Source organism: Anguilla anguilla, chromosome 2 (assembly GCF_013347855.1).
Source record: "Anguilla anguilla isolate fAngAng1 chromosome 2, fAngAng1.pri, whole genome shotgun sequence".
Lineage (NCBI taxonomy): Eukaryota > Metazoa > Chordata > Actinopteri > Anguilliformes > Anguillidae > Anguilla > Anguilla anguilla.
Window position 1 is genome coordinate 31,137,581 of NC_049202.1, and position 13,179 is coordinate 31,150,759.

At 38.3% G+C, this 13,179-nt stretch overlaps 1 protein-coding gene across 2 annotated transcripts in view; it reads right to left on the bottom strand.

The window, feature by feature from the left end:
• Positions 1–12,875, bottom strand: part of dna2 (DNA replication helicase/nuclease 2) — a 32,393-nt gene extending 19,518 nt beyond the window's left edge. Inside the window, exons 1-7 of one of the 2 annotated variants that reach the window (XM_035398932.1) lie at positions 12,556–12,875; positions 12,402–12,455; positions 9,908–10,995; positions 8,953–9,126; positions 5,227–5,410; positions 1,208–1,356; positions 80–211 (exon numbers count right to left, since the gene is read on the bottom strand). In XM_035398932.1, the coding sequence (XP_035254823.1) occupies positions 80–211; positions 1,208–1,356; positions 5,227–5,410; positions 8,953–9,126; positions 9,908–10,995; positions 12,402–12,455; positions 12,556–12,591 (1,817 nt within the window). In that variant the 5' untranslated portion in view covers positions 12,592–12,875. Of the gene's footprint in view, positions 1–79; positions 212–1,207; positions 1,357–5,226; positions 5,411–8,952; positions 9,127–9,907; positions 10,996–12,290; positions 12,310–12,401; positions 12,456–12,555 lie in introns of those variants that run through there. The other variant, XM_035398940.1, reaches the window with a different exon arrangement.
• Between the last annotated feature and the right edge of the window lie 304 nt (positions 12,876–13,179).

Sequence of the window (13,179 nt, forward strand, 5' to 3'; positions counted from 1 at the left end):
ATCTAGAACACAGACAGGTCCACTTATGAAAATGGCTATTGAGACTGACAATGAAATATTAGGATGAAAACATACTCACAGATTGACGGTCAGTTGTTTGGTGCCAGCCGGAGTTGAACCACTAAGGTAAGAGTTTGCCCAGCCAGACAGAGAGGGCAAGTACTCCTCAATCCCCTGCTGCATGTCTGCTTCAGTCAGTTTGAGGCTATACCTTCAACACAGCAATAGATTATATTAAGGAGTATTTTAATGAAATAAAGTAAAAATACACCAAAGTCACTGCAGAGACTGCATGGTGCATGCCAATTACAGCCTACCAAGAACTGACATAAGCTGAAATACTATTTGAAAAGTCTTTGATATCCAAACACTCGGAGGAACATTTTCCTTTTTTTTTTTTTTTTTTTTTTTAAGCGTTGGAAATGTCATCAACATTCCCCAGTTTTAATTATAATCCTATTTTGGAACAGTTATGTACATTATGCCTACTCAACTTATTTTGTAGAGGTTATTATTGTTTTTTTCAATATAAATCTTTGTTTAAGTTGAAGTTAATTAAGCAATTGATATTCCGGATCTTAAAACACAAATGTCTTTTTGCGTGTCAACCATCAAACACAACAGCCTTTTCAGCATCCACTAACTTTGTCCTCTCTTGCAAACTGTTTAATATTTTTCCAGCCATTCCTTGCATCAAACACTTTTGAATTTGCCCACATAATTTTGCCGGGTCTATTCATGATAGTATACCTCCTGGATAATTTGCGTATTTGGATAACTGGCATTTGTGGAGATCATTCCCTATTTACTGTTACACTCCAATATTTAGAGTGAGTCCAATGCATGTCAGTGTTTGGCATGTTAGATTAAAAAAATAGTCCCCTAGCCAGCTTGTGTTTTTAAAAAAAAAAACCTTAAAAACAGGCCATTAAGGTCATAAAGAATATGTGTGTGTAAATTACAGATAGTGTACATATACAATTTTATATTTGCACAGCACAACTGTATATGTGCAATTAATAATCACCATTAACTATGGTTTAGATGCATTAAAAAAAACCAATATGTCCTTTCACAAGTATACATAATATTGGAGAAAGCACATAACTGAAATGCTAGAGTTGGTGTTCAACTGTGAACTGTAATCATGAACTGTTGCCTATTTGAAACCAGTTCTGAATTTCAATTCGACGCATTTATTTCTCACATCTCTCCAAGGTACTGAGGCCCACGAAGTGTCTGGGAAGCAAAGTGTTGCAACTTTCCAAGTGAGAAGTCTCGTGACATTGCCGCCTTCTGGAAGATTTCATGAACAATCGTTCCATTGAGCATCTGTTTGGAACCCCCGTCAAAAGCCTGAAAAATCAGATACACTTAATTATCCCACATAGTTAAGCCAATTCTTCCTTTCTTCTTGCTTTTAGCAGTTCCAACAACAATCTTTCATTAACAAAGTACTTTGTAGATTTGACAAACAAAACTGACTATACAATAAATGTTTGTTCATAAACTGTACTTTGTTCTGAAATAGGTCAAGCTGCTTATTTTGAATTAGGCCAATGTTCATCATTAAAATTTCATAGTTTAATAATAGTATAATTCATACTAAATAGTTTCTTTTAATGAATTAAAGTCCATTTTAATAATGCTATACCATTGTGCTATTTCTAGCCTCATAAAAAAACATTGGTGGCCGCTGGTTGCACATACTGTACCTTGCAGCAATTAGTTGCATTTTTGATAAATAGTATGCCCGCATACATCCAAAATGAGTGTTCATGTGATGGAGCAATTTCAGCTAGATTACTGTACCTTTCCACATACAGTGAGCGCCATAATTCATTCGACAAAAGGTTCTATAATTTCTAAACGGTTCACTCGATATGTATGAAAATACCCTCAAATTAAAGCTGATAGTCTGCACTTCAACCACATGTTCATTGTATTCTTCCAAACTAAAAGTGTTAGAGTACAGAACCAAAGTAACAAAAAATGTGTCACTGTCCAATGAATTATGGTGCTCACTGTAATTTAAAGATGAATTGGTATAATCCTTGATGTGTCCCAAGCAAAACAGCACTGCTTGCTCCCAAGTCCTTAGGCAGAATCTTAAGTAACTGTATCATAGGTAGCGAGTTTGTTCTGAATGAGAAGTGGAAACTATTGGCTCTAGAAATGTGTCTGCATGTGGTTAAGAGCTTTGGCTGTTTAAATGGGCGGCAGTGTAGTATAATGGCTAAAGACCTTGTAACCTAAAGGTCGCAGGTTCGATTCCCTGGTAGGACACTGCTGTTGTACCCTTGAGCAAGGTACTTAACCTGCATTGCTCCAGTATATACACTCACCGGCCACTTCATTAGGTCATTAGGTTCAACTGCAAACTGCTCCCGTTAATGCAAATATCTAAATCAGCCAATCACGTGGCAGCAACTCAATGCATTTAGGCACGTAGACATGGTCAAGACGATCTGCTTCAGTTCAAACCAATCATCAGAATGGGGAAGAAAGGTGATTTAAGTGACTTTGAATGTGGCATGATTGTTGGTGCCAGACAGGCTGGTTAGAGTATTTCAGAAACTACTGATCTACTGGGATTTTCACGCACAACCATCTCTAGGGTTTACAGAGAATAGTCAGAAAAAGAGAAAATATTCAGTGAGCGGCAGTTCTCTGGGCGAAAATGCCTTGTTGATGGCACAGGTCAGAGGAGAATAGCCAGACTGGTTCAAGCTGATAGAAAGGCAACAGTAACTCAAATAACCACTCGTTACAACCGAGGTATGCAGAAGAGCATTTCTGAACGCACACCACGTCAAACCTTGAAGCAGATGGGCTACAGCAGCAAAAGACCACACTGGGTGCCATTCCTGTCACCTAATGAAGTGGCCGGTGAGTGTATATCCAGCTGTATTAGTGGATACAATGTAAGTCGCTCTGGATAAGAGCATCTGCTAAATGCCTGTAATGTAATGTAAATAGCAAAAATTCTATTCATTTCTATAGCGCCACCAAGTGTTGAATCGGTGGCAAAAGTACTCCTGCACTAATCCATGTAGGCTAACCCTCGTCCACTTCGCCAAGTATCAGCCCCAGAGACCAAAAATTGGGAAAACATAATAACACATAACACAGCAAAACCGCAATTAAATCCTTTCAAAACACTATGATTCAATTAGCTTTCCAGCTAGATTAGTTGTAGTTCTACATATTTTAACTGATTGACACTGTTGAGATTATGCTTTATTCTGATGTGACCTACAATTTCCTAAAGGTTGCAATCCTATAAACGGAGTGTAGAACTAATTAAAATATGCATAATTTATACAGAAACCTGACTATATTAGTGCATATTTCTTGTAAATCGGTCAGTCGCCTTTGGAGATATCATTTAAGCATATTTCAGAATATTCAAAAGTAGCAACAAAAAAAATCTAATCAGACGTACTTTAATAGTCCAACAGACTTTTTTGTCCACCATGAGGAGAGGAATCTAGTGACACTAGTCCCATCTAATGAATAAATTGATGCAAGTTACATGCTGATATGTCAAACAGTAGATATTTTTTATTTATTTTTTTATTTCACCTTTATTTCACCAGGCAAGTCATTAAGAACAAAGTCTTATTTACAATGGTGTAATATCTCAAAGATTTTACAATAAATTCAAAATGGAGAAAAACTCAAAATGGTGCATTATAACTAAGGATTTGAGTTGCCAAGGAAGAGAGACACCTTGAGACAAGATGCAAGCCTCTACATCAAACGCGACCAGTTATGATTGTTTGAAAACTGGAAATCCAAATAAGTGATGATGCCACTAAGTGGCCAATCGTGCCAAAATCAGCCGCCAGTGGAAGGCATTGTCTACCAAGCTGCCATGTTTCATAGGTTAAAGCTATGTGGTTAAGCCAAAACTGAGTACAGAGGAAAGAAATGGCCAATAGCATTTCCAGCAAAATGGTGGTAATCCAAGATGGCACCAACAAAAAAGGTACATATTTATGTGCCAGGTGAGGAAGTTGATCAGGACAGGACATTTTAAATATCTAAAAGACAACGGCGCTTGTTCATGAATTTATAAATTTTCTAAAAAGAAAATATATATTGGAGAGAAGTGGCCCCTGACCATATTCGTGCAAGTTTCATTCTAACTTTCTACAAACTCAGCCATGTGGTTCGGCCAAAACTGGGGACAGAGGAAAATGGCTAATAGTATTTATAAAATGGCAGCAATCCACGATGGCTATGAAAAATAAAGTACATATACGTTCAAGATGAGGAAATTGATCACTATAGCAATTTTTATATCTCTAAAAGTGATTTTTGTAAATTTGTTGCGTTTCAATTGGGCCTATACTTTGGTTGTGCCCTTAATGAGAGTGCCAATATATGTATCAAGTTTCATAAATTTCTCTCAAACTGCTTGGGAGTTATTAGCATTTTGTAATAAGCCACACCCATACTTATGCACTACATTTCCAAAAGTATGTGGACAGCCCTTCTAATTAGTGGTTTTGGCTATTTCAGCCACACCCACTGCTAACATGTGCATAAAATCAAGCATACAGCCATGCAATCTCCTTTGGCAAACAGTGGCAGTAAAATGAGTTGCACTGAAGAGCTTGGTGATAAGGGTTTCTGTTATTAAAGGGTATTCAAATTTTATATTTTTCCAAAACTACTGGACCAAAACAATGATTGTTTTACAAACTGCTACAAATAATGAAATCTATAATCACAAAACTATGAACAATAAGGCTTTCTTTGTTTGAATCAGTTTGATTTTCTATATTGAATTCAATGAGCAGCAAGCACTTTTGCATTCACAGTGGCAAATACAAATTAAACACAATTGCTACACAACACTGATGATTGTAAAGCAATTGTACACCCTTCCTTGCCAATTCAAATATTCTGACTCACCCCTGGTTGCTAAAAACCCATATCAATTACCCCTTTTAAAAGTGATTGAATTACGATTAATACTACTAACCAGCATGTGTAATTCAAGTGCTCTACCTCTCTCTTCAAACAAAAGTTATCTACAACAGAAATGGTTCAATGAGAGGCATCCATTTTAAAGTTTACAAATGACATCTTGCATATATAAAATAAAATTATGACAATTAATATTCAACATTTCATACAGTGTACTTACTGAGGGAGCAAAAATGCCCAATATGCAAAATGCTGAAGGACTCGTGGTATTAAGCTGGATTGTCTCACCTTGAACCTTTCCCCAAGAACAGCACGTCTCATGCAGCGGATGCTGTTGGCAATGCTGGTGCCAGATATCAGCAGGTCTGGCATCAGAATCAAGAACCCTGACACCCTGTCAATTGTCCAGGTAGCAGAAATGCATTCTCCCTCCAGGTGAACTATATTGCCAACAGCAACAGGAGTAGACTCCCTTAGGGCAAGAAATGAGAAGAATTACCACACTAATGCCAATATTACATCTTCACCTCACAGGAGCCAAATAAGAGACCCAAGTTCTATTTCAGTATAAAAAATGAGAAACTAAAAGGCCACATGCTCTGTTGAAAATTAAGTTCATGGGAAAGAACCAAGTGACACTGACAGGTTTCTGGAAAAACACTAAATGGGAGAGTACAAGCAGCTGCTTTTGTCCTGAAATGAAGTGCTGTAAAAGCGCACGCATATGATATTAGCAGTGTTGAGGTAGAGCAAGGTGGATACCATACACAATAGGGATGGGGGTATTGATGCTTGTTAACTTATGAGCACCATGGGTTCTATTTACAGTAACTGCCAGAATAAAAGACTGACGCTTTCAGCACTGAGTATTGAAGCAGCAGCTATCACACTCAAAAAAATAAAATCACACGTAAATATTCTCACCCCTCTCAGCTCTCCTATTCATTGGCACTACCCTCAGAACACCAAACACATTCCCACAATCCTATCCAATGAGTTACTCTCTCATTGAATTTCTCCACATCAACACGATGCTGATGAGAATAAATCTTCAGGTATAACCAATTATCACTTGAGCTAAAATAACGGCCTGAGCAACACTGTGCAACATTGTCATGCAAACGTTGGGCAATTTTAGCATGAAAAGCTATACAAACATAGACGGAAATATTAGCCTTATTTGCCATCACCATTTAAAAGTGAATGCCGTTTTCACATATGGCATGATCATCACAGCACAGTAACGGTTGGTTGCCTTGTAGTTTCATTTCAGAAACAACCAAGTCATATTCAGAAGAATTATGTAAAAAAAAAAAAAAAGAAATACTTAATCTCTGTGTAACTTTTATTAATGCTGCTATACTGTAATTGGTAATAGACCATGATAATAGCTGAACAGTATTAGAAACAGTTATTCTTTTATCATTGAACTACTACAAGATGTAACAGTATTTGCTCAGACATGAGCAAATAGAACTACTACAAGATGTAACAGTATTTGCTCAGACATGAGCAAATACTGTTACATCTTGTAGTAGTTCTATTACATGAATATATGTATCTTGTGTATATATATATATATATATTGTGGAGGAAAACCCCTTCTTAGGTTCGGTGGGTGAGTCGGTGATGCAAGAATAAAGACTAGAAATTATGATTTCTTCTAATAACTTTTTATTCTCTTCAATCAATAATCCTTTTCATGTACGTAGGCCTACGGGAGGTCTCCAGTACCATAAAGACACAATAGCCGCGTTTCCACCAAAATTACCCGGAACTTTCAGTCCCAGGAACTACTTTACCAGGAACTAAAAGGTTCCTTCAGCCAATGGTTGTCTGCGTTTCCACCGGGGTCTAAAGTACCGCGAAGATTAGGCAAATTAGCCCACTGACGTTGTCGTCGGTCCATCTGTCATATGATTTCTTCTGTAACCCCATACTACCACCGAAGTAGCCTACATTATTTTCTAATAACTGGGACAGCCCGGAGGGGTTTATTCCACTTATATACAACGGGTTACCAACAATGACTATATATGGTTACTTCTGTATTTATTGATTTTCATATATCCTCTCAAACACATTCATTAACAGCAGAAAACATGCACACGTTGTAAACAATTTGCTGTTTTATTACTTTCTCGTCGTCAATTCCATATAGGCTAATCGCAAAATGACAAGAATAGAACAAAAACTCGGACTTGCGTGAAAATGTAAATTAGTAGTGGTACAGCCACTGTTTGCTTTCCTTCGAAGTTAGGCTACTGCTAGCCGAGCAGCGAAGTGTGCCCTCCAGATGCGAACCATGCACCATAAATGAGTCCATAGTCTTCCTGGTCTTTTCGTGGAATTGAAAAATGGCAGTAAAATTGAGTAAAATTACGGCAGTCTGAAAAAGCTAAAGGGAAGATTACTAGAATTAACCTGTTATTTTACCCGGATAAAAAGTGCGGAAGGTGATTTCCAGTTTGCTTGTACTGTATCACCAATGTTAATTATGCAGAACTACCGCATACCTCACATAACTGTATCAAACGTTTTGAGTCAATTACAACGGGCTAACAAAGAAAATCCGGAAGAAAATATTCAGCAACCGAATTAATCCGTTTGAATGTTTTTGTAGCCTACGTAATATGCTGTCCCAGCACGAATGCTTAGCATTTTATAAAACGAATACTAAAGCAAGAAAAGAACAGAAGAGCACACGTTATAATTCCAAGACGTTGACAGGCTATAACCAAAAGTAGGCTACTGCGCCGCATAACATACAAGTTTGATTTGAAGTTATTATGAAAATAAATTGGTTTGCCGCTGCATATTTTCAAACATGGCGGGTAATGGCGGAAAATAAATACAACACAAATGCTACGAGTACTCGACCAATCAGAAATGTTCAGCGCTGCAAGCTCCACCCAAAAGGTTCCTGTACTTTCGGAAAGTACTACCCCCCGAGCAGGAACGTTTTGGGGGGTAAAACAAAGCCCCCAGAACTAAATTTAGACCCTAGTTCCTGCGGTGGAAACGCACTGAGTTCCTCAAAAGGTTCCTAGTTCCGGGGTATAGTTCCTGCGGTGGAAACGCGGCTATAGAGAGCTTCCTCGCATTATGTTTTACATCCTTTTTATACAACCAGATCTCCTCCTACCCTGATGTATCTTCCCTTTAAAATAACCAATCCCAGCCTAGGTCAAACTTATGTTTCATCAGTTAGTTTAACAATAGCTATTGTATAATCTTCCATTTTAATCAATGACAGATATTCCACTACACCCACTAACAGAGTGTATATGCATGACTTGAATAACAAGCATTTGTCCTCATGGTTAACAATTGTTCAATCTTCCAGTTCCAAAGTACATGCATTCACTACATGCTGTAATCCAAATGAAATATTGACTCATATACACACCACCATGTTCTAACAAACTATGTTTATATCATTACCGTTGCCGTGATTACTTTGATTTTCATTCATTCATTTTAATAGAATATAATCTATACATTTACTAGATATAGCAAATCAGTTCTTTCTAGGTCAGTATCCTTTCTCTTCCCTTGCAACTCAAAGGTCTTCTGCACAAGACTGTTTCCCAACAGAAGTTACTTACAAAATTCCACTAAGTAAATGTTTACAATTTTCCCTCCTGCAACTGGGGTTCAAAGATTCTCTAGGTAGTATGCATCAGTGTACAAGGAGGCCACTGTCTTTCCTTAGTTACAAATTCTTAGACATAACACAGAATACCTACTGTTCTTCAGTGATCATCCCATAATCACATACATTTAAATATATTCTTGATCAGTACAATCTTTAATAAGAAGAAATGTAAAAACATTAAAAGAATGAAGAAAACATACTTCCACAATATATATATATATATATACACAAGATATATATAGCCTACTCATATACACACAACAAGCATTAACTCTGCTGGCCTGCTAATCTTGTGAAAAGTTTTTATAGCTTTGGCTATTAATTTACTTTTAATCGACTGCAATAATAAAGCTTACCAGTCATCCTTTAAAATGACGAGCTCTGTGGGCACAGCGGTCTTTGAAGCAGTGACAATCAAATGCTTCTCAGGAAAACTTCGAGGACCAGCAACCTCCTGCATCCCTAGAACCCAATATCTGTTGTGAAGTCCAGTAGACAGGATTACATGGTCTGGAATGCCTTTTTGTTTCCTGGAAAAGGCAAAACCAAATGACACTTGTGAACTTGGTCTTAAGAATCCGGAGAAATTTTTTGAATCTACAAAAATATCCCCATGATCAGAAAGATACACACTCGTCTTCTTAGACATGGATAAGTTTCTAATTGGTTGTAAAAATAAACTGTTTGGACCATTGTTACGAAACAAGAATGCTCTGGTGAGCTCAGCAATAACAAACAACCTGGTAGATCATGGAAGAACATTGTTGTGCAAGACCAAAGAAATATTTCTATTGCAAAGAAACATCTTTTTTTTTTTTTTAGAAAAAGACTACACCAGCATAAACTCAGAGTTCACCCAAAGATGCAAACCACTGACAAGCCTCAAAAACACAATGACCAGGTTAGTGTTTGCTAAAAAGCCATATACGTATCCAGACGCTGGTAATATTATGCTCATTTGTCCAAATTCTTTTGATCCACTAAAATGGGGAAATATGTATAAAAAGGGCTGCAACTCCAACACGAATCAGTTGATATGGATGCCCTCAAATAAAAAGCTGAGTCTGCACTTTAACCTCTTATTCATGTGCTGGTGTACAGACCCAAAATAACAAAAAGGTGTAACTGTCCAAACACCAAAAGACTGCACTGCATATGTGGAAGGAGGGCCAAATGATTATCCTAACATCATCATTACCACCTATTAGCTTTTGGGTTTTTTGTGTTACTATGTGCAGGTTCAAATTTCAATAAAAATAGGTTGAAAACTAAAGATGAATAAACATTTTTAAAAATTACACAATGTCTTACACAGATTTCTTCTCCTTTTCGTTGCTGAGACTCGGCTCCATGTGGTCATCAAACCAGCAGTCTTCCATTACTCCAATGTCATCCCCAGACCCGTTCACAGCAATTTCTCCAAGTCCATGTCGCAAACAGCCACCTTTCCCCCCAACCCCCCCTTTGTTTCCAAGATGGCACTGCTGATCACCTCCCCCACCACTGCTCAAGTCCCTAGCCCCTTTAGCACAGTTTCTGGGTTTCACTACACTATGTGAGGTAGTCTTCGGTTTCCAAGGAGTCTGATCAGAAATGCTCAGTAGATCAGCATCCACCTTATGTTCAGAAATGATAGTAAAATCCCTTCTCCCCTCATAATCTGAGCTGTGTCTGCAACAAGACGCCTTAACCTGAGTGGGCTTCAGGGAGTTGGGTGATACCTTACTCATTGGAAATGATGCGAGTACAGGCACTTCTTCCCTCATCATCACATGGGATTTGAGGTTCCTATCCTGAAGATGCTGAAAGCAGGTCGGTCCAGTTTCACTAGCCTTAATGTCTGAGCCTTTGGCCTTGGAGCACAGTTCCTGCTTGGCTTGCCCGGCTGAGCCACCAATCGCACTCAAGCACTCGTCCAAGAAGTCGTCAAGATGAGGGACACGTGTGGCATAGCTGCCGGAGGGCCTCTTTACTGCAGCCGCTTTGAGTCGTTTGGTTTTCCCTTTCTGTGCTTCTTCAGGACTTTGCAGCAGCCGCTTCACAGAACTGCTCGCCGTTGTACTGTTCTGCAAACCTGCTGATGTTGGAGCCCAAGACATCTGCCCTGCTTTCCCAGGTAGAAGAGTTGAAATCCCAGATGCAGCCCTCTTGGCTTGCCTCAGGCCCGAGCAAAAGGAGCGGGAAACAGGAGATGACACCTCCTGCAAAGGCTCCCTCGATGGACACGAGGGCCCTGCCTGGCTCTCTGGAGTCTCTGGTACAGACAACGGCCCCGGAGAGGGTGGGAAGTTTTCAGTCTCTTCTTCATCGCTGTCCCCCAGGAGACTGAGGAGCATGGATTTCACAGCTACATCAGAGCCTTCATGAAATCTGTTCTCCTTTGGATGGGGCATTGGACTCTGAGGTCAACATAAACATAGATAACAGTTGTGCAGGAGCAATATACACTTAAATACCTATGGAACTAAAATAAAACCAAGTATAAAATACTACAAAAACTCAGTTTAAAGCAATTTGTAACAAGCAAGTTTGTCTAATTTCAGGTAGACAAATAACAATTTAGAGGATTCAGGTGAAAGCATTAAAAATAGATGAAAATCCTTTATAGCAGTGGTTCTCAAACTCCTGTGGGACCCTTGTGTATGCTGGTTTTCGTTCCAGCCAATCTCTTGCCGAGTTAAGGCTGTCGAACACATGTTTAATTTCATGCATAATTTATTTTTTAAACTTGTGAACACAATGCAGGTTTCATTATCATTTGCTTTGTCTTTAAATTCCTCATTATCTACCAAATGGTTTGTTTTACTGACCCAGTGTCTACACTTTCACTAATTAGAAGCCAGCTGATTCACCTCAGTCTTTAATTCAGTTTGATCATTTACCTCACTATGTTTTTTTTCAATACAGCGATGTGAATATGGGGCTTTTATTCTTCATGGCATTAATAGCTATTTCTTACATACTGTGGCTTAAGAGGGTGAGTAATCCCTCTAAACATGAAGAATAATTATTGACATCTTGTTACAATTCTGGGAATGCAATTGTGGCTGGAACAAAAAACAGCTGACAAGGTTCCCTGGGACCCCCGTGTATGCTGATTTTCATTTTCAACTACAACTGCAATATCAGATGCAAATTTTTCTTAATTACACACTTTTCATTTTGAGCGATTATTTAGTCTCTGAAGCCACATTATTTCAGAAATTGCATTCCATGAATAAGAAAAGTGCCATATTCACATTGTTCTGCAATATTGCAAGCGATTCCGTAAAAGGAAGTTAAAATAAAATTCTGATCAAATTAAATACTGAGGCGAATCAATAAGCTCCTAATTGGTGAAAATGTGGACACCTGGTCACTAAAACTGACCATTTGGTAGATAATGAGAAACTCGAAGGCATATCGAGCCAACCCTCTGCGTTAATACGTTTAAGGAAATCATTATAAAATAACTTAAACACATGCTTTCAACAGCCTCGATTTTACTGAGAGATTGTTTGTAACAAACAATTGTTTGAGAACTAACTAGATCTAACTTATACTAATACAACAAGTACCCTAACGCATTTTCAGGATTTAATATGTTCATTTTTAGTTTTAAGATTTCATTAGTCTAGAAACCTTACAAATAAAACCAATCTGGAACCAAATTAAATGCATCCAATTCTTCAAGCGGTTTTAATGTTAGCCTTACCGCAGTTCAGACAATCAACCAATTTAGCTGACACAAGAAATCGCTCACCCAGCAGCTAATGAATGTATGAGACGGGGAAGGCTTGCGTGTTAGCATTTACTTTAAATTTACCTGATTGGAGCATAAAAGAGAAGCGATCTTCTTTTGACCTCCATTCATTCCAACCTGAAAAGAACTGGTAACGTTAGCCAAGAGAAAGATCAGAAATGTAAAGCTGCAGTTATCCAATTTCAATCAAATGCGTAGAAGTTAGCCAGCTACTTACCATATTTTTCTTCAGTTTATTTTTAATCATTTTCATGTTCAAACCTAATTCAGGTCAACTAGCTAGCTGCCTTAAAACGATGCGATTACTGGAATTTAACAACAGTACTTTACTAGCTAACTCTGATTTTACCAGGATTATGACATTTTACGTTTGTTGACCTCGTTATAACAATCTAATGCACGCCAGCGATAAACAAACAACAGAATTATAATCCTGATTTTAAGTACTCCTCGGACATAGGGGCAACAAGTTCCTACTGCAGATGGTTCGTGTCATGAAATTTCGCGGTTGTTTGTAAGCAAATGGCTGTTGCAGGAACCCTTGAGACACAGGAAATGCTAGGGGAAAGTAACCAATGACAACGCATAGAAGGCGGGACTTATACCCACCGACTGACTGTGAAGGATCTGTTTGCGGGAATAGGGTCTTGGGACAAGAAAGGGGCTGCAGCTCAGTGGGCTACAGGCTAGAAGTGTGTCTTTAGGAGGGGGAGTAAGCGCACCAATCTCTTTGCTATTATCATGCATTTTCAATGCCTTATCAACAATAATATCTTTGCCTGTGCAGTCAGTTTCATTAACCAAAAAACATGGCTGAGGCTCACTTCAGTTTTCTTATTTA